General features: G+C 43.6%; 1 protein-coding gene across 1 annotated transcript in view; it reads right to left on the reverse strand.

Annotated features, from left to right (window-relative positions):
• itpr1b (inositol 1,4,5-trisphosphate receptor, type 1b) overlaps positions 1-27,148 on the reverse strand; it is a 505,447-nt gene that overhangs the window by 274,542 nt on the left and 203,757 nt on the right. The window contains exons 20-30 of the mRNA XM_060835732.1: positions 26,668-26,919; positions 23,781-23,922; positions 18,741-18,894; positions 18,457-18,644; positions 15,314-15,464; positions 14,696-14,750; positions 13,345-13,510; positions 5,625-5,807; positions 4,332-4,421; positions 4,101-4,238; positions 1,322-1,447 (exon numbers count right to left, since the gene is read on the reverse strand). Coding sequence (XP_060691715.1) covers positions 1,322-1,447; positions 4,101-4,238; positions 4,332-4,421; positions 5,625-5,807; positions 13,345-13,510; positions 14,696-14,750; positions 15,314-15,464; positions 18,457-18,644; positions 18,741-18,894; positions 23,781-23,922; positions 26,668-26,919 — 1,645 coding nt within the window. The remainder of the gene's footprint in view (positions 1-1,321; positions 1,448-4,100; positions 4,239-4,331; positions 4,422-5,624; positions 5,808-13,344; positions 13,511-14,695; positions 14,751-15,313; positions 15,465-18,456; positions 18,645-18,740; positions 18,895-23,780; positions 23,923-26,667; positions 26,920-27,148) is intronic.

The following is a 27,148-nucleotide window of genomic DNA, read 5'->3' on the forward strand; positions in this document are numbered from 1 at the left end:
TCTGGTTGCCAGTAGCAAGAGGACAATAGAAGTGAAATCAAACATCATGTCAAGCCTCAATGTACAAGGCAAGTGCTTGTTAAAAGTATTATGTTGAGTAGTTTACCCTGGACAGTGGATTGTGATGCTCTAAAAATGTTAGGCATGCAGAAGCAAGTGCTGGGATCACAAACTGACTGTACATTCAGGTAAATAAAAATCCACATAAGTTGCTAACTTTCCCTTCAGCATTCTTGGTAAGATTTAAAACAAGTGTAAACCATAACATCTGATCAACCCAAGCACAATGACATTTCTTATTTCATTGAAGGAAAACTAATTAATAAAACTTGTGCACAAAGTGCAATGGATTCTCTTGCTTTGGTATCATGGCTAATCCAGAAAAAAAATAAAATATCACATACAAACTAGACTATCTCTATTGAAATTGACATTATCCACAACGATGAGGACACCGTTAAAAATAACTTTCTTACTGGAAGTTGCACATTACTGCTGGCAGCGATACAGTTAGCAGTTCATCACTGGAATAATTGTTTTTCAAAAAAGAAGTTCCTTACTCATCTTTTGACACCAAGTTCTCTCAAGCAAAAAAGAGTATCTGCTCCCAAAAACAAACCTGGATACGGAGAAAGTCGAAATGAGAGGGAGTTCGGAGGGCAAGGGGAAAGAGAGGGAGAAGAGGGCAGTGATGGAGGGGGAGCGGAAAACACGCAATGAGCAAGAAGAGTTCCAGCGAGAAGCAGCAGGAAAATACTGGCACAAGAACAAAGAGATAAACAAAAAAAAGCGTGAACAATTTACTATTGGAAAATGGGCATTTGTGTATTCATCAGTTCAATTTTTACCCATCTCGGTAAAACAAACTGGTTCCTCTCTAGATTCCACTCTACTGCTGGCACTCATACAGTCACCAGCAAGTCCTGATGGATCATTGAAGTGAGACAAGCTTGGTGCCAAAAGCAACACTGATCCCCATTTCCAGTTCTGCACATTTCCTTCCTTCAGACTGCCACTGAACGTTTACTCAAAAGGACTAGGTCTCCCCATCCTAACCTAGGTAGACGACCCAATGGATCAACACTACCACTGCTGCTGCCTTTTTTGCTATCTTTATCTCAGTTGGAAATGCCAAGCACGTTGCCTGGGGAGTTTATGCTTTACAGCAGTAGTGACCATGAAGAAACAACACAGAGCAGAAAGCCATCAACCAATGCATCACAACAATGTCAATTTATAAAGACCAAATCCAATAGACACCATCTGTTCGTACACAGTCACCAAACAAACAAGTTTACTGGATTCCGAGAAATGTTCTTACCCCTGGAGTTAGGAAAAGGTTGATGTGCTTGTGAAGGAGGGCTTGGTTCTGTGGGTTACCAGCGCAGAAGTTCTGCAGAAACTTGTGTGCCAGCTTCATGATGTCTTGCATTCGAATGTCCTCAGCCTTAAGGGAGCAACAGTAAAGATGTTACTCAACTTTCTGTAAGGAATAACAGGCTGAAGGAGCCCTCAACACCAAATGTGCTACTTTGTTTAATAGACCAAGGTGACCCATCAGCAACTTATTTGACACCACCCCCCACACACTTTTGCTTGCTCCTCAGTGCAGCTATTCAATTAAACTCATTCCTGCTAACTATTCATTCCTAGTCTTATGGGCAGCACTGTCAACACAGCATTTATTGCGCATTCCTATTTGGCCTTGAGAAGGCATTGGTGAGCCACCTCCTTGAATCACTGCAGACTAAGTGGTGGATCCACAGCCATTGCGCTCAGAGAAAGGAAATTCCAGGATTTGACCCAGCAAGAGTGAAGGAATAGATTTAAAAGGGATTGCAGATGGTTGTGTTCCATGCTTCTGCTGGCCTTGTGCTGCTCAGTGATTCAAGGTCACGGGTTTGGACAGTGCTTTTGAAGGAGCCTTGCTGCTGTACTGACCCTGGCATTCTGCTCCACATCTCCATGATTCATTGACACAAGGGACATGCAGAACATGAGTTTACAAACTGAAGTTGCTGCCGACAGACAACAGCATTTCATTGATCTCAAGTTTGGAGCTGCTGGTCTCTTGATTCTGGCCCATTTGACAGGGTAGTTGAGCTCCATAAACAAATGGAGATGGAAAGTGGCCTGCTGACGATTACCAAAGACAAGACCTATCACAGAATGTGTATTTATGTTGTAGAGGAGGAGCCGTAAACATAATGCACGCAGCCATTATTTTTAACCTGATGGCCGCATTGGCATTGTGACTTATAGAGGGACACTTATCGACTGGCACAACCCAGCTGCTGCTGCTTCACAGGATATATTACATTCGGTTTAAAGAATCTGTGAAACTAAGGCAAAGGCAATCTGTAGATCAGAAACTTAATTGGTCATCAGATTAGTACACTTTGGGACTTAAAAGGAAATCTGAAACGTTGATTGAAAAGGTTGCAATTAGATTAGATTAGATTACTTAGTGTGGAAACAGGCCATTCGGCCCAACAAGCCCACACCGACCCGCCGAAGCGCAACCCACCCATACCCCTACATTTACCCCTTATCTAACACTATGGGCAATTTAGCATGGCCAATTCACCTGACCTGCACATCTTTGTGACTGTGGGAGGAAACCGGAGCACCCGGAGGAAACCCATGCATACATGGGGAGAATGTGCAAACTCCACACAGTCAGTCGCCTGAGGCGGGAATTGAACCCGGGTCTCTGGCGCTGTGAGGCAGCAGTGCTAACCACTGTGCCACCGTGCTGCCCATAATTGTCAGAGGTTAAGCCCCACAATATTACAGATTCAGATTTCATGGATGTAATGTGGTATAGGAACATCCACATTAGCAACTGTTTGGTCCTTCAAGCCTGCTCCACCACTTGATAAAGATCATGGCTGATGTAATTGTAGGCTCAACTCCACATTCCTTCCCACCCACTCCAACATCAATTCCCTTGTTAGATAAAGATCTATTTAGCTCCGCTGACCCTGCCTCCGCCACTCCCTATCAAAGAGAATTCTGAAGTCTCACTACCCTCTTACACCATGCAGGATCCTTACAGGGTTTGAGTACATGTAAAAACGTTGTTTCATAGAATCCCTACACAGTATGGAAGCAGCCATTCAGCCCAACAAGTCCACAATGGCCTTCTGAAGAGCATCACACCCAAACACACTCCCTCTACACAATGTCTCAAACCCTGCATTTCCCATGGCTAACCCATGTAGCCAACACATTCTGAACACTATGGGCAATTTAGCATGGCCCAATTCACCTAACTTGAACATCTTGGACTGAGAGAGAAACCAGAGCACCCAGAGGAAATCCATGCTAGCACAGGGAGAATGTGCCAAGTCCACACAGACAGGCAGCAGAGCTAACTACTGAACCTCTTGCGTGGGACACAGTCTTGGACCAGAAGTGAAAGGTGACCCAGTTAGGACAAAGAGGAGGAATTTCTTCTCTGGTTCATTCACAAATCTATGGAATTCTTTAACACAGAGATCTGTGGAGGATTGGTCATTAAGTACCATATACTCAAAGCTGAAAATGAACAGATTTTTTTTTAAGATCAGCAAGGGAATTTAGGGTTATGAGAAAAAAAGTCAGCAAAGTGCAGTTGATTATCCAATCAGCCATGACCTCAGTGAATGATAGAGTAGACTTAATGGATTCAATGGCTAACATTTTGCTCTTATGGACTTGGAAATAAGCCCTTCTCATTGCCGAGTGAAATGAAAGACTTCTTTTATCAGCCAGTTCTCGTCTCTGGGGAGGGGAAACATCCTCTCAGGATCTTGTGCATCTCAACCATATTACATTCTTCTAAACTCCAAAGGATCAGGTCTCACTTGCTTCAGAGATTATATAATGCTGGAGAAGATTGTTTAAAAAACATCTCCAGGACCAGACATGCCCTCATGCCAGCCAACTGGCCCATCTCTGAAACTGTTTCCTATTCAGTTATATCCTCTCTTAAAAGAGGAGTCCAAAGCAGTTCTCCAAGTGTGGCCACAACAACACTTGATATCACTACCAAGAACATTCCTACTTTCATATTCCATTTCTCTTGCAATAGACAACAATGCTGGACTTGTCAGTACCTTTTCATAGGGAATCTGCAGAAGGTCAAGGACGACAGTATGAGCCCCCATGTTCCTCAGTAGTCTCTGCTGCTGCTTGCGGCTCTTCCTCACAGACGAGCCCTCTTGCACGCACAACTTGCTGAGTCGGATCAAAACCTACAACAGGAAAAAAGCAAGTGACCAACTTTGCAGAAACAGCCATGCAGCCCAGACAATGATGCTGCATGCACAGCAGTGCAGAGGCCTCACCTCCTTTATGACTCGATAGTTCTTGCTGCTGGTGCTTTCAATTGTGGGCACCACATCAGAGCTGGCGATCTGACCTTTCGCAAAGTCGCCCTGGGAGGGAGGAAGTAAGCCAAATTTACATTTGAGCATTTACACTAAGTGATACTTCCTTGTTAAAAGAACATCACGGTTTTTAAGAAGTCACGATACATTAATAAGAGACAGGAAGAGAAATTTTACAGAATATTTTATAGGTGAGAATATTAACTGATCTGTTCAGCCTTTTAAAAATATCCTTAAACATAGTTGTGGGTGGCACGGTGGCACAGTGGTTAGCACTGCTGCCTCACAGCGCCAGAGACCCGGGTTCAATTCCCGACTCAGGCGACTGACTGTGTGGAGTTTGCACATTCTCCCAGTGTCTGCGTGGGTTTCCTCCGGGTGCTCCGGTTTCCTCCCACAGTCCAAAGATGTGCGAGTCAGGTGAATTGGCCATGCTAAATTGCCCGTAGTGTTAGGTAAGGGGTAACTGTAGGGGTATGGGTAGGTTGCGCTTCGGCGGGTCGGTGTGGACTTGTTGGGCCGAAGGGCCTGTATCCACACTAAGTAATCTAATCTAATAGCAGCCTCTCCCATCCATCCAAGTATGTGAATTGAGGTCGGTTATGGAAATTATTGGAAATCAGAAACAGAAACAGAGGCTGTTGGAAAAACTCAACAGGCCTGGCAGCATCTGTAGAGAGAAAGCAGTGTTAATGTTTCAGATCCAGTGACCCTTATTCAGAACTCCAGACCTGAATCATTAGCTCGGCTGTCTCTCCACATGTGCAGTTCTTGGGTTTTTATTTTAAATAACCCATCTTGGACAGTCTATATAAAAAAATCCTTATAAGTGTAACAATCAAAAAGAACTGTATAACTGAAGTTAATGTGGAACTGAAAAGCCTTCTTTCACACGAATTTATTTTTCCCCATAATTATTTGTTATATTTGCCATCCACTTAAAGTTACAAATACTACAAAAGGACTGGCTTAGGCGCTATCAGTGCAATAATTGCTTTCCCTCATGAATTCCCTATCCTTTCTGAATGCCCCCCTCCCCCCATTATAAGCGTCTCCCACACATTTACCGCCACGTTCACATTCTCAAGTCTAATGGGCTTCACAAACAAAAGCCAGATGTAACACATTAACTGATAATGTTGGAATTCAAGCTGTGGTTTTGCCAATTGTGTGTTAATGGTGCTGCTAACAGGCATAGCTAATTGCACAGGTTTTTGTACCTTCCTGGTCAGGGAGAAAGCATTACATTACCTCCTTCTTCTTCTTCAGTTCACTGCTGCTCGTGGAACTCTCACCCGCTTCCATCACCTCGTCATGGGCATGGCCCTTGTAGACCCACAGCTCCGACTTCTCCACCAGCAACCTCAGTTGGTCCAGGTCAGCTTTGATCTGTTTGTAATTTTCCACATCCTGGCTGGTGACAAGCAGTTGGACCTGAGGAACATGACAGGAAGGCCAACAATGAGATCCAGAAATCTCTTCTGAAATGACCCTCTACACTGCCTTATCCATTTGCAAACTGAGCACCACAGATATTTCAACAAACATGATATATAACACCACCACTTTCAAAAGCAAACTCCAGAAAGAATATACATGTGGGCAGAAACGTGGTGCAAGTCTTGCTACATCTGATACACCCTGGGTTTTACGAGGCCAAGGATATGCATCAACATTAAAAGGAGAGCTAGAGATTTCTGGATGAGCCAGAACTTCAATAACTGATGAGCAAGTCACACGACAGGACAGCCTCCATACAGCCAAATAACCTGGAATTTATCATTTGTAGAAGCTTGCATGGGGCAACCCTAGATGTACACTTGAGTTGTCAGCATTAGAAGTTGCAAGGTATACCAGGACATGCTTCCCACACGCAAGTGGAATTGTTACACTGTCACCGTAGTCCTTCTGGGCCAGAGGGATGCTCTCTCATTGGATAGGGATGACTGGCTGTGGTCTAATGCAGGGTCACCATGTCTCCAGTGATGGGCGATGTTGAGGAGAGTCCTCAACCATACCCAGTGTCACACGGGAATTGAACCCACACTGTTGGCATTATTCTGCACCACAAACCAGCCATCCAGCCAACCGGGCTGACCAACTTCATTGGAACTGTATCTTCAGATGGAAGGTTAATGGGGAAAAATGTGTTGTAGCCCTACCTTGGATGAAAATGGCACTCTTCAGTAGCTGTGGATATTAGCAGAAGCTAGCTGGGTCAGATTATGGTGAGTGGAGAAAACAAATTGATTTCAAAATTGGCAAATCACAAGTCATAAATACTTCAAAGGAGATTGAAAATTCCTTAACTACAGGATGAAGGGGACTGCCACATCTCAATATCGGATTCATGGACTTGTCTAACTGCCATACGCTTTGCTCATTTTAGACAAAAGAAAGCCAATTACTGGCCAACTCCAAGTAATGTTTTATTTCCTTGAAAAGGAAAAAAAATTAGGATCTATAATGATGAGCAACTTGTATTTGTTTGGAAGTACAGAACTTGAGTATTTCAGAAGAGAGACATTTTGTTGAAGCTACCAAATGCACACTCATCAAGACAGGTTGCACAAACATACCAAAGTTAAGGGAAAACAACATTTGCACTCCACAAGACAAGAGTGCTGATTGGTAAAGGCACTTGCCATAGGGCAAGTTCATAGATGATTTTCAGCAACTGAGAAAGCACAGCAGGTCAGACAGCAACTGAAGAGGAGAGTCAACTCGCTTGCTTGTCAGATGCCACTGGACTTGCTTTTTCCAACACAACACATTTTGACTCCAGTTTGTAGATGATTGACAGTTAACTACCAAACTTGGTTTCAATTTTATTTGAATTAAATTGAGAGTTAAATAGCATAGATAAGTAAATAAAAGATAAATAGCAGCAAAAAACAAACACACAGGTACAGGTCAAGGTTAAGACTTTGGGGGCCCATTCAGTATTCTAACAACAGTAGGGTAGACACTGTTGCAAAACCAGCTGATGTATATGTTCAGGCTTCTGTACCCTCTCCCCGATGGTAGAGGTTAGAGAAAAACATGGCCTGGGTGAGATGGAACTTTGCGAATGCTGGCGTCCTTTCCTTGACAGCGGGCATGGTAGATGGATTCCATAGATGGGAGGTTGGCCTTTGTGATTGTCCAGGCAGAGTTCACCACTCTCTGTAACCGTCTCAGATCTTGAATGGTGTGGTTGCCATACCAAGTAGCAATACATAAAGACAGAATGTTCTCAATGGCGCAACTATAAAAGTTGACAAGGGCATTCACCGTCATGCCAAATTTTCTCAGCTGCCTGAGAAAGAAGGGACGTTGTTGGGCCTTTATAACCAGTGCATCCACATGAAGAGACCAAGAAAGCTTGTTGTAGACAACCACTCCCAGGAGCTTGACACTCTCCACAATTTCTACCTCTGTGCTGTTAACGTGTAGGTGGGCATGAGTAACATCCCACCATAAGTCAAGAATGAGTTCCTTGATTTTTCCAGCATTGAGAGCTAGGTTGTTCTCAGTGCATAATTTGTCCAAGTCTTCCACCTCCCATCTAAGATTCGACCGACAATGGTGGTGTCATCAGCAAACTTTTAAATGGCATCAGTTTGTATTTGGCGATGTAGTCATGGGTATACAGTGAGTACAGTAGGGGGCTGAGTACACACCCCTGGGGCGGTCCCTTGTTGAGTGTTAATGAAGGTGAAATATTGTCCCCAATCTTGATTATGATATGGGGGTCAGGAAACTGAGGATCTTGTTGAAGAGAGTGGGGTTTAGTCAGAGATCACTAAGTTTAGGTAAATCAGTCTCGAGGGGATAATAGTTTTGAAGGCTGAACTGTAGTCAATGAGTAGGATTCTTACGTAGCTGTTCTTGGTGTCAAGATGTTCGGGTTTTGGTGGGAGGGGTGGGGGAGAAGAGTGAAGGGCAAGTGATATGGCATCCAACAGCGATCTGTTGTTCCGATCAGCAAATTGGAGTGGGTCAAGAGTAGTGGAGAGACTGAAGTTGATTCATGCCAATTCTAGCCTTTCAAAACACTTCATGACCACTGTTGGGGTAGTTGTACTAGTGGGGTGGGCACACTAGATCCAGGGAGGGAAAAAACTATAACTGTAACAAGTGCTTTTAATACCGGGCCTGAAATGGTTAAACTATGATTACTGAACTGGCCTCCTAATCTGATCAGAGGCTAGCTGATAGACAGCCTGTTAATTGTACCTCTGGAATTTGTAACCGGTAGACATTGCTAATTGGATTAGTTGAGCTGTCGATTGAACCATCGAAACTACTCACTTAAATGGTAATGAACTATTGTTTCTGGTAAACCACTAATTAAATAAGCAGGACCAGTGGCCCCACAATGTCTACGGGATTGGTCGCTCCGAGGCAAACGGACAGACAGTTCAAACCATCCAACCAGAGAGCGGAACGCTTTGCCCGGGAACGAGTAGCCAACAGGAAGGCCAGACGTGGACACCTGACCTGGAGCACTGGCCAGCGAGGAGTATAACTGGGGCGAAGTTGAGCAGAGGGACAGAACGCCTTCTCCAACGAATTGCATGCTGTAGAATTCGTTGTATAGTTTGCCAGTTATGATTCTGTAAAATAAACGGTGCTCTGCTCCAAACTAAGGAAGCTGGTGCGGTCTCTCCTTCCAAAGAACTTGCAAAGACTGGAATCCCGAGGTTCCGGCCTAACACCACTGAAGTTAGGGCCACTGGGTGGTAGTCATTGAGACATGCTGCATAAGCCTTCTTAGGCACAGGGATGATGTTGGCCCTCTTGAAACAGGCAGGGACAGTGGCCTGCTGCAGAGAGGGGTTGAAGATGTCCGAGATGACCTCTACAGTTGATCTGCGCATGCTGAGTGCATGGTCTGATACTGTCTCGCCTTCCTTGGATTCACACAAAGGAAAACAGATCTGACCTCTGAGGCAGTGACTGTTGGGATAGTTTCATTAAGACTTGTTGGAATAGGTGTTACCTCTCTGCCAAAATTCTGCTCAAAGCGAGCATAGAAGGCTTTTGATGCTTTCCTCATGACAATGTTATAACTAATGGGTCAGAAAATGACTTACCTATTCTGATGTCTTGAAGGAGGAATATGCACATTTATGTTCTGCATGGAAAGAACAGGGCCTGTGTATTAATGTATGTAGCTTCCAGCATACACAGCTGCACCACACTGAGCCCAACTGACAATCCTAAATTAGTTGCCAGGATAGTTCTTTACACGCTCAGGATTATCCAGTATGTGGTCAACTGTAGAGTCACATCTTAAGGTGAAATATCATGTTGTACACAGGCTGGTTGGGTATAGTCAGTACTGTACATTGCTTGTTGTGAACAGCTGACAGAATGTGCTGTTTGCTACAACGTGTGGGTCTTTGGAACATCGAGCCAAATTCATGGCAGCACAGTAGCACTGAAATTCAAATGGACTCATTTCAGAATCTGGCAGAATTTTTTTTTGGCTTGATGATGGCAAGCAAACAGCTTGTACCTACACAGCTAACGACACCATGCCCATTATTAGATATGATCCTGCAACTGGACAGCATTTTCTACATATTCTAGAGTGAGAAAAAAAACATGCCAAACTAACTTAGGATAGTCAGTTTGATTCACAGTGAGGGGAAGGTAATGGCATAGTGGTATTCTTGTTAGATTAGTAATCCAGATAGCCAGGAAATGGTTGTGTCAGATAATGGAGAGTGAAGGAAATGGATTGATTTCAAAATTGGCAAAATCACAAATCATAAATACTTGAAATGAGATTGAAAATTCCTCAACAATAGAATGAAGGGGGCTGCCACATCTCAATTTCTGACTCAAGGTCTTTTCTAACCACCATATGCTTTGCTCATTTTAGAAAGTTCAGTCACTAGCCAACTCAAGGTTCATAATCTGTCACAGCTGCTGGTAGATTTTTTTTGAAAGTCTGGAATTACAAGTCTAATGATCATGGAACCACGGTCACAAAAATCCATTTGGTTCATCAGTACTCTTTAAGGAATGAAATCTGCCATCCTTACCTGGTTTGGCCTACATGTGACTCCTGACTACAGTAATGTGGCTGATTTTTTTTATTAGATTAGATTACTTACAGTGCGGAAACAGGCCCTTCGGCCAACAAGTCCACACCAATCCACCGAAGCGTAACCCACCCATTCCGGTACATTTACCCCTTTACCTAACACTACGGGCAATTTAGCATGGCCAATTCACCCAGAGGAAACCCATGCAGATACGGGGAGAATGTGCAAACTCCACACAGTCAGTCAGTCACCTGAGTTGGGAATTGAACCCGGGTCTCTGGCGTTGTGAGGCAGCAGTGCTAACCACTGTGCCACAATCCTATCTGCCCTCTGAAATTGCCTAGCAAGTCCTTCAATTGTATCAAACCACAAAAAGTGTGTCAAAGAATGAGACTGGACAGCGCACATGGCAGAGAGCTTGGCATGTGAAAAGACCTAGAAGAGCTGTCTCTCAGACCAGCCAAACAACAGCCTGACATGGCCATATGTACAGAACCATACCTTATAAACAACATCCCTTGCAACATTAACATGGTCCCTCTTCCACCAGGGTCAGGATACACCTACCGGGAGTGGCAGCACAGTGCTATTCAGTCAGGAGGGAGTGACCTTCAGTATTAAGTTAAAATCACAACACCAGGTTATAATCCAACAGGTTTAATTGGAAGCACACTAGCTTTCGAAATGACGCTCCTTCATCAGGTGACTATCAACTGATGAAGGAGCGATGCTCTGAAAGCTAGTGTGCTTCCAGTTAAACTTGTTGGACTATAACCTGGTGTTGTGTGATTTTTAACTTTGTACACCCCAGTCCAACACTGGCATCTCCAACTCATGACCTTCAGTATTGACACCTTACTGGCTGGAGGCTCAGGTCAAACATGGGCTTGGAAGCCCCTTGCTGGCAGGTAATTCCCCAGCTGATCAATTAGCATTGCACCATGCTAGGACGCCATTCGATGGAAACACTCAGGGTGGCAAAGGCACAGAATGTACTCTGGGTGGGTTGGGGGTGCGATACTTCAATGTCCATTACCAAGTGTAACTCGGCAGCACCATGAGTGACTGAGCTGGTCAAGTCCTAAGGAGAACATTACTGCTAAACCATGTCTGTGACCGGCATCGAGGAAACTAACAAAAGGGAGAAACATACTTGACCTCAATCGAACCAATTTGCCTGTTGCAGATGCAGCATTCTGTGAAGTAAGACGGACCACTGTACAACCCTACCAGAGATCAAAGTCCCATCTTCACAACAGGGGAATACGCTCCATCATGTTGAGAGATACTACCACTGTGCCAAATGAACAGACCTAGTAACTCAAGTCTGGGTAACCATGAGGCATTGTAGGCTGTCTACAGCAGCAGGATCATACTGTAACACGATCTCCAATCTCATGACCTGGCAAATTTCTCATTCTATGGTTATCATTAAACCAGGGGATTGACTGTGGTTCAATGGAGAGTTCAGGAGGGAATGCCAGCAGCAGCGCCCAGCAGAGTTCAAGATGAGGTGTCAACTAGTGAAGGACTAATTGCATGCCGAATACCATAAACATCCTCTGGAGGTTTCAGCATCAAAGCTGCCAATTCATTCACTCCTTATAATAGCAAGAAACAGCTGAAGACATTGAATATTGCCAAAACTATTGTCCTGTCTTTCAAATGCAAAATAAATCCAAAGGGCAAATTACAGTCCCATCGTGAGTAAAGCAATGGAAGGGGCCTCAACAGTGCTGTCAAGTAGCACTTGGTTAGCAATAACAGGTTCACTGTCCTTCAAGTTTTGATCTGCCAGGGCCACTCAACTTCTGATCTCATTACAACCTTGGTTCAAAACAGGTTCAAGACAGATGAATTCCAGAGGTGAGTACAAGGGTGGGTAGAGAAGAGAGACCCTTACACTGTCGTTTTGAGTCATACGTAGCACATAGGAAACTGGTTGTGGTTGGTGCAGGTCAGACTTCTCAGCTCCAGGACATGTCTGCAAGGGTCCCACAGGGTAGTATCCTAGGCCCGATCGTTTTCAGCTGCTTCATTAACAACCTTCCTTCCAACTTAAGGTCAGAAATGAGGATGTTCAAAACCGATCTGCAACTCCCTCAAGTACGATAGCAGTCAGCGTTCAAATGCAGCAAGACTTGGCCAACATTGGGCTGATGAGCGCTAAGTGACATTTGCTGAGATAATTAGGTCTTTGATAGACAAGGGAGTTGAAGGTCATTGAGCCAGATATTGAAAGCAGAGTCAATACCAAAACCAAATCAGTAGTGATCTTGTTAATGGTGGAGCAGGTTCAGAAGGTCAAAGTGGCCTACTGCTGCTGTCCCTATGTTCAATCTGCCCCTCCACAGGAGGGAATGATCAGAGTGTCTGGAACCAAGTGCTTAACCAAGTCAGGTTTATAAAAATATACTCATATTTTTATGGGTATCATACATTGAAGCATTCACCAATACTCTTGAAATAAGTCAAACTACACAGCATATATAAACCTGCAACAAAAAGAATGCTGGTGAAACTCAGCAGGTCCTGTGGCAACTGTGGCGAGAAACAAGAGTTAATGCGGAGTTCAATATGACTGAGCTTCAGAATTCCAAAGTCTCCAGAACCAAAGAAAAGTTGCACCAAACTCAAAACAGTAACTAGTTTCCCTCTCTTCACCGATGCCGTTTCTCTACCATTCCCTGTGTTAGCTTTAGATTTCCAACACCCACAGTATTTTGCTTTCATATGTACTCATATCTGCCAAAGCAACCTAGTCCCACTGATTGCTACAATTGCTCCTTGGCAGATATGATTTCAAGATGTACAACAATGCAGCACTTCCCTCAATTGGTCAACTTTTGCGAAGTCCTCAGATCACAGGTGTGACCTGCAGAATGAAAAGTGCTTACATCAACAATCAGGAGCGAGCGAATGCCCTTAGATACCTGTTTAAATGCTTGAAGAACTTCTTGCCTCTGACTGAAGTGTCTAAATAGGAGATGGAGGGCTCCAGACACGAGGGGTGGATAGTCATGCATCGTGAGGTGAAGCAAGACCCGTAGAAACGTTCTGCCTCCATGATCATCCAGGTCTAATGGAGTGTTTTCATCACTGCATTTCAGGGAGAGAAAAAAAAATGAAGTAACACAAGTGGTGGCAAATGTCAACAAAATCAAAGAACTTGCATTTCCAGAACAATTTTCATAACATCTGCGCCCCTCAGTGGAATACGAGCCGCAATTTTTAAGTGCGATGTACATTGAAATGCGGTAACGCAACAGTCAATTTTTGTATAATAAAATTTCATAAACTGTTGCGTAAAGATATCACAGCAATCTGTTTTTGTGACATTACTCAAGGATTAAATAATGGCCAAGTAAACACCACAAGGCATCAACGTCAACTTCACCAGTTTCCTCACCTCTCCTCCCCTACCCCCACATCATCCCAGATCTACCCTCCAACTTGGTACCACCCCCTTGACTGACCTGTCAGTCTTCCTTCCCACCTATCCGCTCCACCCGCCTCTCCCATCTATTGCCAGCATCCCCCACCTGCATCTACCTATTGCCTTCCCAGCCCCACCCTCCTATTTATCTCTCAGCCATCTCCCCCTCCCCTCCTCAATATAATATGCTGGGCCTGGAGAGTCAGTCAGGACCTTGGTTTAAAGGGCCAGCTTACAATCCAATACATCCAACACTTCAGCAGTCCTTCAACCAACCTATAGATCATGCTCATGCCTCTGGGAGTTGAAGAAAATGGTCAGGAAGATGGACCTGCTTCATCACATCAGAGGGTGTACACATACCAGTCTTCCATGGAGTGTTCGCAGTCAATACAATAGTGGAGGCTTCAGGAGACAGTAATACCCACTGTTCCTGTACATCCAGTAACTAGACCAAGAGAGAGTGAGTCTTGGTATCAAGACATTTTCCTGCTCTCTCCATGTCTTTATTATCTTGGATAAATTACATAAAACATAATTTGGGATACTCAAGAGGCCTCAGATGATGAGCTGCATGACACAAATATGCCCAGACCACGAACACCCGCTTTGCAGCTGGTGCTCCGAACATCCTGCAGCATTCCCAAATCCCCACGCAGAGATGACACAACCTCAACACAACATTCAGCCCACTTTGAGCTTGTGCTCCCATGGCCCAGCCTTGGTTGGATACTCATTGTTTACCCATTACTGGAAATGGATAAGGGACAATAACTGTAGAACACAGCGTGCCTCGTTCATACTAATGTCTGAGGCACTTTAACAGACAATGGGTTGTTCATACTTGCCTTCCACCAAAGATCCCTTCAGCCTGTTCCTCAATGTGCTCAAAATCTAATGTGCCTGCAAAATAAAATAAATCCAAGAAATCGAGGGGTTACGGAAGCAGCCGATTGCAATGAATGCAATACCATATCAATCAATTCATTCACTGAGACGAACTTTGATATTCCAGTTAAGTATTTGTCAAACATCTCTTCAAAAATTTAAGATTTCGTACATTTCCAGTTGCTCCAGCGTCTCCAATAATGGCTGGGACCAGTCATTTCAGAACATTGATTAATATAGAATCCTTAGTGTAGAGAAACAGGCCATTCAGCCCAACACATCCACACTGACTCTCTGAAGAACATCCCACCCAGACTCCCACCCCTCCTCTATGCCTATGATCCTGCATTTCCCATGGCCAACCTGCACATCTTTGGACTGCGGGAGGAAACCAGAGCAAACCCACACAGAACACAGGAACAATGTGCAAACCTCATACAGGCAGTGGCTCAAAAGGTCCCTGGTGCTGTGAGGCAGCAATGCTAACCACTGAGCCATCATGCTGCTCCACATGAAATGACATTACTCTAGACATAAAATCAAAGTATTTTCTTTCACTCCAACCATTTGACACAAACCTGGAACGTTACTTGCACCCTCCTGAGAAGCTGATCCGATACTTGGTGGGGAGTCGGTTGATTGATGATGTGCATTGCTTTCATCAAACTCTCGTTTAAATATGGACAGAAGGCAGGAGATTCTGTAATCCAAACGAACATTCAGGATGAACTGGAACAGAAAAGGGATAAAGTAAATGATTTTCAGCAGCTGCAGCCAATTATAGAAAAGGTATACTCGAAGATGTAGGAGTAAGGCTTGGACATCAGCCGACTTTAACAGAAAATTAAGTTTTACAGAAAAAACATCCTGCATTTAAATGGCATCATTCACAATTTTCTAGGGTACTTTGCAGCCAATTAATTAATTTCCAATTTAGAACACAATTAATTTGCATACAGCAAGAGTTTGTCAACACCAATGCGATCATTACTAATTACTTTGGCAACGTCAGTTAGAGATAATCAAGATGCCAGGGAAAACATCCACGGCCGTTCAAAATAGGGCAATGGGATCTCAGACATTGGCCTGAACAGCAACATTAAGCTTTAGTTCATGGTGGCACAATGGTTAACACTGCTGCCTCTCAGCACTAGGGACCCGGGTTCAATTCCAGCCTCGGGCAACTGCGTGTGGAGTTTCAACATTGTCCCGGTGTCTGTGTGGGTTTCCTCCCACAATCCCAACATGTGCAGGTTAGGTGAATTGGCCATGCTAAATTGCCCATAGTATTCAGGGATGTGCAGCTTAGGTGCACTAATTGGGTAGGGCAATTAAATGTAGAGCAATAGGGTAGGGAATGGGTCACTCATTGTTGATGCGCATTCATTGGGCCAAATGGCCTGTTTCCACACTGTAGGGATTCAATGCTTCAGCAAGGGACAGAACTTACAACAGTGTAGCATGCTTCACTGCACTGCCCTGATATGTCAGCCAAGATTAATTGGCTCAATGCTCTGGAAAAGACCATAAGAAATAGGAACAGGTGAAGACTAGTTGACCCCTTGAGCCTGCTCTACCAATACAGCTTGAACCCACAACATTTCAACGCAGAGGTAAGAATGCTGCCAGTTACGGATGATTGAATTAGAAAAAAGAAATATTAAGGGACAATCATGAGGTAAGAGGCTTCTACGTGTTCAGTTCGAACTCCTTTAAAACGAAACAGTGGCAACACTACCAACTGACTCTCCGAAGCAGAAAACATCAAGAGCCCATATCAGCTAACTCTGTGGCAATGCCACGACTTCTTCAAACATGAGGAATCTCTCTGAATAGTAAAAACCTATTCTCATTCATGTACTCCAACATGAATGATGATTTATTTGTGAATGGCTTGACTATTGACAGCAAACATACTGCATACGGGTTCACTTCAATAAAATGGCAGCCTAATGTTGAAATATCTAATGGCTAAAGCCATCCAGTTAAGCAGCCCTCAAGTTGCAAATGGCAAGACACACTGTCTCGAATGTTAGTGCTGACTACAAAGGCACCAGCTGTCCAACAGATGCATTGTTAAAACAGCATTCCCTTGAAACACAAACTAGGCTGGGATAAACAGATTGGTTGGGTGTGTCTGGGTTATTGACAGCTTGCATCAAGTGTTTTCTGCTCTAAACAGCAGCAAATAAATTTGACCAGATCCTTTGGAATATTAAATTCAACCACCTTCTACAAACAAACAAGCCATGCCAGCTTGGTAAAGGCCAGAGACTACACTGGTATTTGGGGGAGAAAAGAAACTAGCAATTTTTGAAACAGTGGTTCAGATTTGCTACAGCAACTGGATCCTGACCATATTGGAGTGAGATATCTTGTGGCAGCCCAATTTAGGCAGATCTTTTCCTTGACCTTCCACCCAAAATCATTTGCACTATAACGTGCTGTGCAAGGATCAACTGTGTGGGTAGTGTAACAGGACAGTTGAGTCTTCCATTACACCAACAATCTGCTTGCTTAATAATGAGATTAAAAGGACTTGGAAATAACGAGAGAAAAGACAAAGGAAGTTGATTAAAATCAGCTACAGAATGAGAGTTCAAGACCAGATTTACAGACCGTTCGAGAGGAAAACCATTCAAATTAAGAATTGAACTTTTTAAAACTACCAAACAATAATGCAACAATAAGACTGAATAATTCAAATTGTTCCCCATCTAGACCAAAGAGTAATTGCATTAACAATCATTGTTAAAGAGATACTTAACCATTAATCAGAAGACTTAAACTTTCTGTTGAGAGTCGAATAGGCAATTCTTGTGCAAATCCACTAAGTTTTTAAAGTTAGTAGGAAATCTGAGGGGGCAATATCATTTACATGAACAATAGATGGACACAAGTTAACCAGCGACTCCTGGAGATTCTCAAATCGTGAGCCATTTCTCAACATGCTGTATGATTTGCCCATTAATAGCAACATGAATTGTTGAAACACCATTTTTTTTCACCAAGATCAGTCTCAATGTCACTTAGCAGATCATATTTTAAAAAGTCTGCAGGTTGCAATGCTATAAATTTTCACCACAGACTGCTCAAACCCCATACCCACGAAGAATTATTTTGACCCAGGTAATGACACTACAACAGAGCAGAGCAATTTATGGCTGCTTCAACAGCATCCAAAAGAAAAATCTACTCTCATCAACTTAAGTGTTAGCATTCAGTCTTAAGAATTGGAAAGTTTCAAACTACATGCCAAATATGCAGCAAATTCCTTTAATATTATTATAAAAATAGATATGTTTCACTAAATCTAGGCTGAAAACACAAGGTTATAAGTCACTACACAATTAAATTCTACAAGCCGGATAATGGCTTCTGGAAATGGCAAAGAGAGTTAACTGCTCACAGGGAGCAAAGAAAATCAGAGGATCAATAGACCTGTACTGCTCGTAGATCCCCAGGAGATCATTCCAGGACTACAGTATTGTACTGGAGGTGGCTCTGGATCACAGTTCGCACTGGGATCAAAGGGTTTTTTTTTGCCTGGTGGTTATTTTGGGGCAAGAAAGCAAGAACTTGCAGCAGCAAACAAATAATCAACTAGAAGGTAATAAGCCAGAGTTGGATACCTTGCACAAGGCCAAGGTCAAATCCACTGCAAGTGTATGAAGCTGCAAACTGTACCATAAACAGCACTGACACTTTCCAAGCACCTTACCTGCAAGATCTCAATTGTTTTTAGCTTTGTGTCCATGACTAAAATATCCTCCTTCTCAGGCTCAGTCTGTTGCTTGGTTGATCCATCCTGTGGCGTAATGGGAGTCAAAGGCAGAAAACCACCTCCCCTCAAAACCACTTGGGTCATCAACTCGCCAACTCCATGAATTGACCTCATCACATTACTGCCTGCAGCACACGGGTTTAATCAGTGTGAATTTAGAAAAGGATGAATGGTTCAAAAACAACACAAAAGCTTACCCTCTGATTATGCCAAAGTCTTACCTCTGTTGTCATCCCCTTTCACCAGTTTGCTGATTGGGAAAACCGTTGCCATGTGAACACAGTCCAAAATGGCCAGTAATATTTTAGTCAACCTCAGGAGATCACTAAAACTGTAGAAGCCAAAGTAGATCAGATTTCGAGCCAAATTCACAACCTAGGGGGTGGGAAAAGTCAAACATTCAAGTGAAAGGGACACTCAGGAGGAATCAGATGAGTAAAAAGAAATCAAACTTTAAGATCTGAAAGTGATTGAAACATCTTCACTGTCAAGAGCTTTTACAACTGTTTCAACATACAGAAGGCAAAAGTGGACAATATACTGTTGGCATTGGTTTCTCAAGTACAAGATGTGTGGAACACCAGTGATCAGAATGCATCCTTGAGGTAATACCTTCAGAATTGTTGTGATGAGCAACATTTGAATAGTTAAGTCACTGGTGAAACTAATAATTAGTGGCATATATCTTGAAACAATCTATATTTATACAGCATTCTTGAGAGAAAGGTGTCACTGAATATTGTTTCTGCATTGACGGGGGGAAGGAAGGGGGTGGGAAGGGAAGGGAAGGGAAGGGAAAAAGGGGGAAGGGAAAAGGGTGGGGGGGGAAAAGAGGGGAGGAAGGAAGGGGGGGAGGGAGGAAGGAAGGGGGGAGGGAGGAAGGAAGGGGGGGAGGGAGGAAGGAAGGGGGGGAGGGAGGAAGGAAGGGGGGGAGGGAGGAAGGAAGGGGGGGGGAGGGAGGAAGGAAGGGGGGGGGAGGGAGGAAGGAAGGGGGGGGAGGGAGGAAGGAAGGGGGGGAGGGAGGAAGGAAGGAAGGGGGGGAGGGAGGAAGGAAGGAAGGGAGGGAGGAAGGAAGGAAGGGGGGGAGGGAGGAAGGAAGGAAGGGGGGGAGGGAGGAAGGAAGGGGGGGAGGGAGGAGGGAAGGGGGGAGGGAGGAGGGAAGGGGGGGAGGGGGGGAGGGAGGGAGGAAGGGGGGGAGGGAGGGAGGAAGGGGGGAGGGAGGGAGGAAGGGGGGAGGGAGGGAGGAAAAAAAAAAGGAGGGAAAGGGAAAAAAGGATCAGTGTCTGATGTGTGATGGACAAGGACAAAAAGATAGCACGAGAAGAATGGAATGAAACTAAAAGCAGTATCTGAGTAGATCAATGATCCATAAAATGGCATGATAAGGCAAGATTTTCCTTAATAATGGGACATAATTTGCACTGGTAAGATCAGTATTTGCTGCCCATCTCTAACTACCCTCAAGTTTCAGAACACAACTGCCTATTACAATAAGGTCACAATGAGTAATCAGAACAGTGTGCTGACTCCCTGTGCCAGGATCAAGGATGTCTCAGAGGGTGCAGAATGTTCTCAAAGGAGAGAGGGACGACATGGGTACCCATGACATAGAAGTGAAAAGGATGAGATTCTAAAGAGAGAATATACAAAGTTAGGCAGGAATTTAAAAAAAAAGGTCTTTGAGGGTAGTAATATCTGGATTTCTCCCAGTGGTACAAGCTAGCAGGATAGAGCAGATGAATGCGTGGCTGAAGAGCTGGTGTATGGGAGAAAGAATCACATTTGTGGATCATTGGAATCTCTTCTGGAGGTAGAAATGACCTATACAAGGAGGACTGGTTGCACCTGAATTGGAAGGGGACTAATATACAGGCAAGGAGATTTGCTAGAGCTGCTTAGGAGGATTTAAACTAGTAAGGAGGCAGGCGGGACCCAGGGAGATAATGAGGAAAGAAAGATCAATCTGAGATGGTCAGTGCAGGCAGAGACAAAGCAAAGCAAAGAACACAGCAGGACTGGAATTGCATTTATTTCAATGCAAGAGGTCTAACAGGGAAGGCAGATGGACTCAGAGCACGCTAGGAACAATGGACTGGTATATCATAGCAATTACAGAAACGTGGCTCAGGGATGGAGAGGACTGGTAGCTTAAAATGTTCCAGGATGCAAATGCTAAAAAAGGATAGAAAAGGGAGGCAAGAGGAGGAGAAGTGACGTTTTTGATAAGGGATAGCATTATAGCTGTACTGAGGGAGAATTTTCCAGGATATACATCCTGGGAAGTTATTTGGGTGGAACTGGGAAATAAGAAAAGATGATCACATTAATGGGATCCTATCATCAAGCCCTAATAGCCAGTGGAAAATTGAGAAACAAACTTGTAAAGGAGCTCTCAGTTAACTGCAAGAATAATAGGGTAGTTATGGTCAGGGATTTTAACTTTCCAAACACAGCCTGGGACTGCCACAGTGTTAAGGGTTTAGATGGAGAGGAATTTGTTAAGTGTGTACAAGACAATTTTCTGATTCAGTATGTGGATGTAACTACTAGAGAAGGTACAAAACTTGACCTACTCTTGGGAAATAAGGCAGGGCAGGTGACTGAGGTGTCAGTGGGGGAGCACTTTGGGGCCAACGACCATAATTCTATTAGTTTCAAAATCATGATGGAAAAGGCTAGACCAGAACTAACAGGAAGTTCTAAATTGGAAGGTGGCTAATTTTGATGGTATTAGGCAAGAACTTTCAAAAGCTGATTGAGGACAGATGTTAGCAGGTAAAAAGGGACGGATGGAAAATGGGAAGCCTTCAGAAATGAGAGGAAAAAAAAAAAGAGTCCAGAGAGAGTATATTCCCGTCAGTGAAAGGAAAGGCTGGTAGGAGTAGGGAAATATTGAATGACTGGAGAAATTGAGGGTTTGGTTAAGAAAAAGGAGGAAGCATATGTCAGGTATAGACATGATAGATCGAGTGAATCCTTAGAAGAGTGTAAAGGCTGTAGGAGTATACTTCAGAGGGAATTCAGGAGGGCAAAATGGAGACATGACATAGCTTTGGTAAACAGAGTTAAGGAGAACCCAAAAGGTTTTGCAAATACAAGGACAAAAGAGTAACTAGGGAGCGAATAGGGCCCCTCAAAGATCAGCAAGGCAGCCTTTCTGTGGAGTCATAGGAGATGGGGAGATGCTAAATGAGTATTTTGCATCAGCGTTTACCGTGGAGAAGGACTTGGAACTTATAGAATGCGGGGAAATGGATGGTGGCATCTTGGAAAATGTCCATATTATAAAGGAGGAAGTGCTGGATGTCTTGAAACACAAAAGTAGATAATTCCCCAAGACCTGATCAGGTGTACCCTAGAACTCTGTAGGAAGCTAGAGAAGTGAATGCTGGGCCCCTTGCTGAGATATTTGTATCATTGATAGTCAAAGGAGAGGTGCCAAAAGACTGGAGGTTGGCTAACGTGGTACCATTATTTAAGAAAGGTGATAAGGACAAGTCAGGGAACTATAGATCAGTGAGGCTGACGTCAGTGGTGGGCAAGTTGTTGGGAGGGAATCCTGAGGGACAGGATGTACATGTATTTGGAAAGGCAAGGACTGATTAGGGATAGTCAATATGGCTTTGTGCATGGGAAATCATGTCTCACAAACTTGAGAGAGTTTTTTGAAGTGACAGAGGATTGAGGGCAGATTGGTGGACGTGATCTATATGGAAGCAAAAGTGAGTATAGCAGATGCTGGAAGTCAGAGTCAAGAGTGTGGTGCTAGAAAAGCACAGCAGGTCAGGCAACATGCAAGGAGCAGGAATATCAACGTTTCAGGCAACAAGGCATTTGACAAGATTCCCCCTGGGCGACTGGTAAGCAAGGTTGGATCTCATGGAATACAGGGAGAACTAGTCATTTGGATACAGAACTGGCTCAAAGGTAGATGACAGAGGGTGGTGGAGGGTTGTTTTTCAGATTAGAGGTCTGTGAACAGTGCAGTGCCGCAATGCTTGGTGCTGAGTCAACTACTTTTCATCATTTATGTACATGATGAAGTATAGCAGGTATAATTAGTAAGTTTGCAGATGACACCAAAACTTGAAAGGGTTCAGAAAAGATTTACAAGGATGTTGCCAGGGTTGGAGGAATTGAGCTATAGGGAGAGGCTGAATACTCTGGGACTGGTTTCCCTGGAGTGTCGAAGGCTGAGGGGTGACCTCAGAGGTTTATAAAATCATGAGGGGCAATGATAGAATAAATAGACAGTCTTTTCCCTGGGGTGGGGGAGTCCAGAACGAAAGGGCATAGATTTAGGGGGAGGGGGGAAAAGATATAAAAGAGACCTAAGGGGCAACTTTTCACACAGAGGATAGTGTGTGCATGAATGAGCTGCCAGAGGAAGTGGTGGAAGCTAGTTAAGTTACAACATTTAAAAGGCATCTGGATGAGTCTATGAATAGGAAGTGTTTAGAGGGGTATGGGCCAAGTGCTGGCAAATAGGACTAGATTGGGTTGGGATATCTGGTCAGCATGGGAGAGTTGGACCGAAGGGTTGTTTTCCGTGCTGTACATCTCTATGACTCTAAATATGACAATCCATTCATCCCATCATTAATGGAATGGTGAAATTCCAGATTCTATTACATTTTATTGAATTAAATTCCCCTCTGAATGGCATAACAAATACTAGACTGAAAAGGGATGAAGGACCAAATACCCCTCGGTGATTATGGTATGGAATACAGGCTCAACAGTGTTAGGGAGAAGTAGGGGAGGGAAATGTGTAATATTTTATCCAAGAGGTGGTTGCGGTCACAGATAAAGACTGAGGTCCAGATCAAGAAATAACTGAACACAGAACCACAAGGCCCAGCCAGATATTTTCTGGCTGACAGAGACATGGAGATGCATATACGTACTAGCTGGTGCCAAAAACAATGACTTGCAAATCTCCTGCACTGAACTGGAGGAAATGTTGATGGCAGTTAGCCAGCCAGAGTGAAGAGAAACGAAAGGAACATCATAGTTTACACAAGTTATGACTTGACATTCGATTCACATACTTTGTTAATACCTTGACAAGATTATTGCGGTCAGCAACAAGCATGGCAAAACACATAAACAATTTGTCTTTTTAGGAAAGATGCAATGTGCCCAATTTCACTCCTTTGCTGGAGTCAATGCCTCAGAAGTTGCTTCCCTGTCTGGTTTCAGTCATGTCTTTGCAGCACTCAGTGATGCCAATCAAATCCTTAGACTACGTGTGAACCTACCTCAAATGTCAGCTTGTTCTTCTCTTTATCAGAGAAGGGAAACCTTTGGCAGACAACATCTCTCAAATATTCCTCCACAAATGCCATAGTCTGAGCAAAACGTTCTTTTATTTCATCTCTGGATGTCCCACTGGAATCATAACTAAATCAAACAAAACAGGACATGTCTCAATACAAAGAACTCTGAGTAAAACACATGTTGCTCTTCATACGAACCAGTCTTATTTTTTTCCATGAGAAATGCATTTCGTGGTCAGGGGTGGCAGAGGGTGGGGAAGCTGGCTGGGGAGATGGTGTTGGATATTCAAGGTCAGAGTTTGTTGTTCAAGAAAGACTGTTTGCAATTTACGTGGTTGAGATGCTTTACTTTCATGATGGTCTTGATCTGCTAACTATAATGGAGCAAGTCATACTATTGTTTAAATGGTAATCGCCTGGTGTTTAACCAATTGCCAAGAATTCACGGTCAACTGTGCAAGAATTGATATTAGGTTCAAAAGTGAAAAAAGGTACAACAGTCTCAATAGCCTACAATTGAAACTACAAAAAAAACCCTTTTTTCAGTAAAAGTACTGTACCTCATGGCTGACCAGTTGGTGTTAAGGGTCACTCTCAATTCTTGCATCATTCATTCTCAAAAAAAGTACTGATCACCACCTCAACACTGCATGTTAAATACCTAAACCGGAGAACAACGAAGCTAAATGCTTCTGTTAGAAACCGCAGCACTGACACTGTTTCAATGGGAGTATGCTATTTGCGACTTGTCAATTGTTTTGTCCCTTTCCCAGTATTGTCAGACAACACGATGTCTCTGCAATGAGATGTGTCCTCCTGGTCATTGTTCACTCTGAGCACTCTTTAAGCAAAGGGATTTAAAGGCATGTCTGACACTTTCTCATCTCATATGCTTATAGTTGTCCATTCACACAGGTCACAGAGTGGCCAAGGTTCCTCAACCAGAGATGCAATGGTCAACAACTTTACACTCCGGAACTCATGCTGGAAATCTGCCTGGTGTGAAAGGATCAGCCCCTCGCTTGCATAAACATACTCGACCAACGGAAGAAGCACGTTAGTCCCCTCAGTTGGAGTGTCACGTGCAGTTGCGGATGCTACATTACAAGAATGACGTGGAATGCTTTGGACACAGCGCTGAAACAGTTTAAGAATGGCTCCAGGAATGAGGAACCTCAGTTACAATTTAAGGATGATGGCACTGTCCTTCCTGTAGAGAAAATAGCCAAGAGGAGACATGTATAGAACATTTCAGATCTATGGGTGGGCTCGAGTAGATAGGGAAGAACTGCTCCTTTCTGCTTTTTAAACAGGAATAAAACAACATAGATTTATTGATTTGAGATGCCGGTGTTGGATTGGGGTGTACAAAGTTAAAAATCACACAAAACAGGTTATAATCCAACAGGTTTAATTGGAAGCACACTAGCTTTCAGAGCTCCTTCATCAGGTGATAGTGGAGTGCTCAATCCTAAAGCACAGAATGTATAGCAAGAATTTACAGTGTGATGTAACTGACATTATACATTGAAAAATACCTTGATTGTCTGTTGAGTCTTTCATCAGACTTTAAATACCATGGTAGTTTCAATTCTTTCATGTGTAAATCACAAAACTTTTTTTAAAAACATTGCATTCTCAGGTTAGCTGTAACAATGGACATTAGTTGGACAATATGTTGAAAGTGTTAACCCCTGTGTTCTCTGTCTATGCCATGATGTTTAGATTGACTCGAATCTAAAAAGTGAGATAACAGCGGTCCAGGACATTCGACCTCGGACCTTCGGGTGACCATCCTCCAAGGCAGACCTCGGGGCAGGCAGCAGCGAAAAGTGCCGAGCAGAGGCTGATAGCTAAGTTCGGTAACCGGGACCTTGGGTTCATGCCACAATAGAGGTGACCACCATTGCATTATACACATGCACAGACACTCCCATACACACCCACCCACATTCTCACAGACTTCGACTACTCTACACTCATGCACACACACATACAGACACTCTCAGACACGCGCAACCCCCACACGCACCCCCTCACACACTTAAGACATTCCCACACTCCCACCCAGACAGACACACACAAAGACCCACATGCACACATTTTGTGGGGTGAATTTATACTTGCAGAATTACATTGTACTTTGCTCAAAAACCCTTTTATCTCACTTTTCAGTTTAGAATCAATCTAAACATCATGGCATAGACAGAGAACACCGGGGGCTAACACCTTCAACATATTGTCTAGCTATCACCCATTGTTACAGCTGACCTGAGAATGCAACTTAAAAAAAAGAGTTTTGTGATTTACACATGAAAGAAGTGAAACTACCGTGGTATTCAAACAGATGAAAGACTCAACAGACAATCAAGGTATATTTCAATGTATAATTTCAGTTAAATCACAAAAGTTTTGCTATAAATTCTGTGCTTTAGGATTGAGCCCTCCACTACCAGCTGATGAAGGAGCAACACTCTGAAAGCTAATTAAACCTGTTGGACTATAACTTGGTGGTGTGTGATTTTTAACATAGATTTAAAGTTATCTCTGAAAGAAGCAAGGATGAATGGAGGAAAAAAACCCACTTAGTAATGTGGGTATGGAATTCAATGCCTGGAAATGTGGTGAAAGCAGGTTCAATACAGGCATTTAAGAGGGTGCTGGATGACTATTTGGATAAAAATAACATGCAAGGGTAGGAGGAGGAGAAAAGCAGGAAACTGGCACTCCATAATGATGCGGGTATAAGCACAGTGGGCTAATTGACCTCCTCCTGAGCTGTGATTTGAGAATGCTTTAACACGAGTATTCTACCAATTGCCAAGATTGCGGCCCAATGTAAAGACAATAATCAGCCCCAGGTACTCACTCATCGATGGCTATCTGGGATGGTATTTCAGACCACAGGCGGGCATACTTCACTGGAGTCACCTGTTCCTGGGGATCTCGATCAACATGCATGTGTAACATCAGGCGACAGAAAGAGGCTCGGAGGTCATAGGGCAAGTTCTCATCGGACATGCAGCGAAGGATCAGATCCACGTCCAGCTGTCCAGAGACTGCATTGATGGCCAAATACTGACGATCCAAGCACATCCGAGCAAACAAGTTCAGTTGGTATCTGGGGAGGGAAACATGGACAGAAAATAAAAAAAAAGGATCCATTTACTGAAGATACCAACAAAATCTCAACCTTTCCAATAAAAAAGTTAGAAATTCTCAGCTCAAGCACCTTCTGTGAGATATACAGACAAATCGTTTAAGGTGCTAAAAGGTAATGTTAAAATCTATGACGACCCCTAAAGGCTACTGCTTTAAATTTCAGGCTGTACCTCAAAACTAGTGTAAAT

This window comes from Hemiscyllium ocellatum, chromosome 14 (assembly GCF_020745735.1).
Source record: "Hemiscyllium ocellatum isolate sHemOce1 chromosome 14, sHemOce1.pat.X.cur, whole genome shotgun sequence".
Classification (NCBI taxonomy): Eukaryota; Metazoa; Chordata; class Chondrichthyes; order Orectolobiformes; family Hemiscylliidae; genus Hemiscyllium; species Hemiscyllium ocellatum.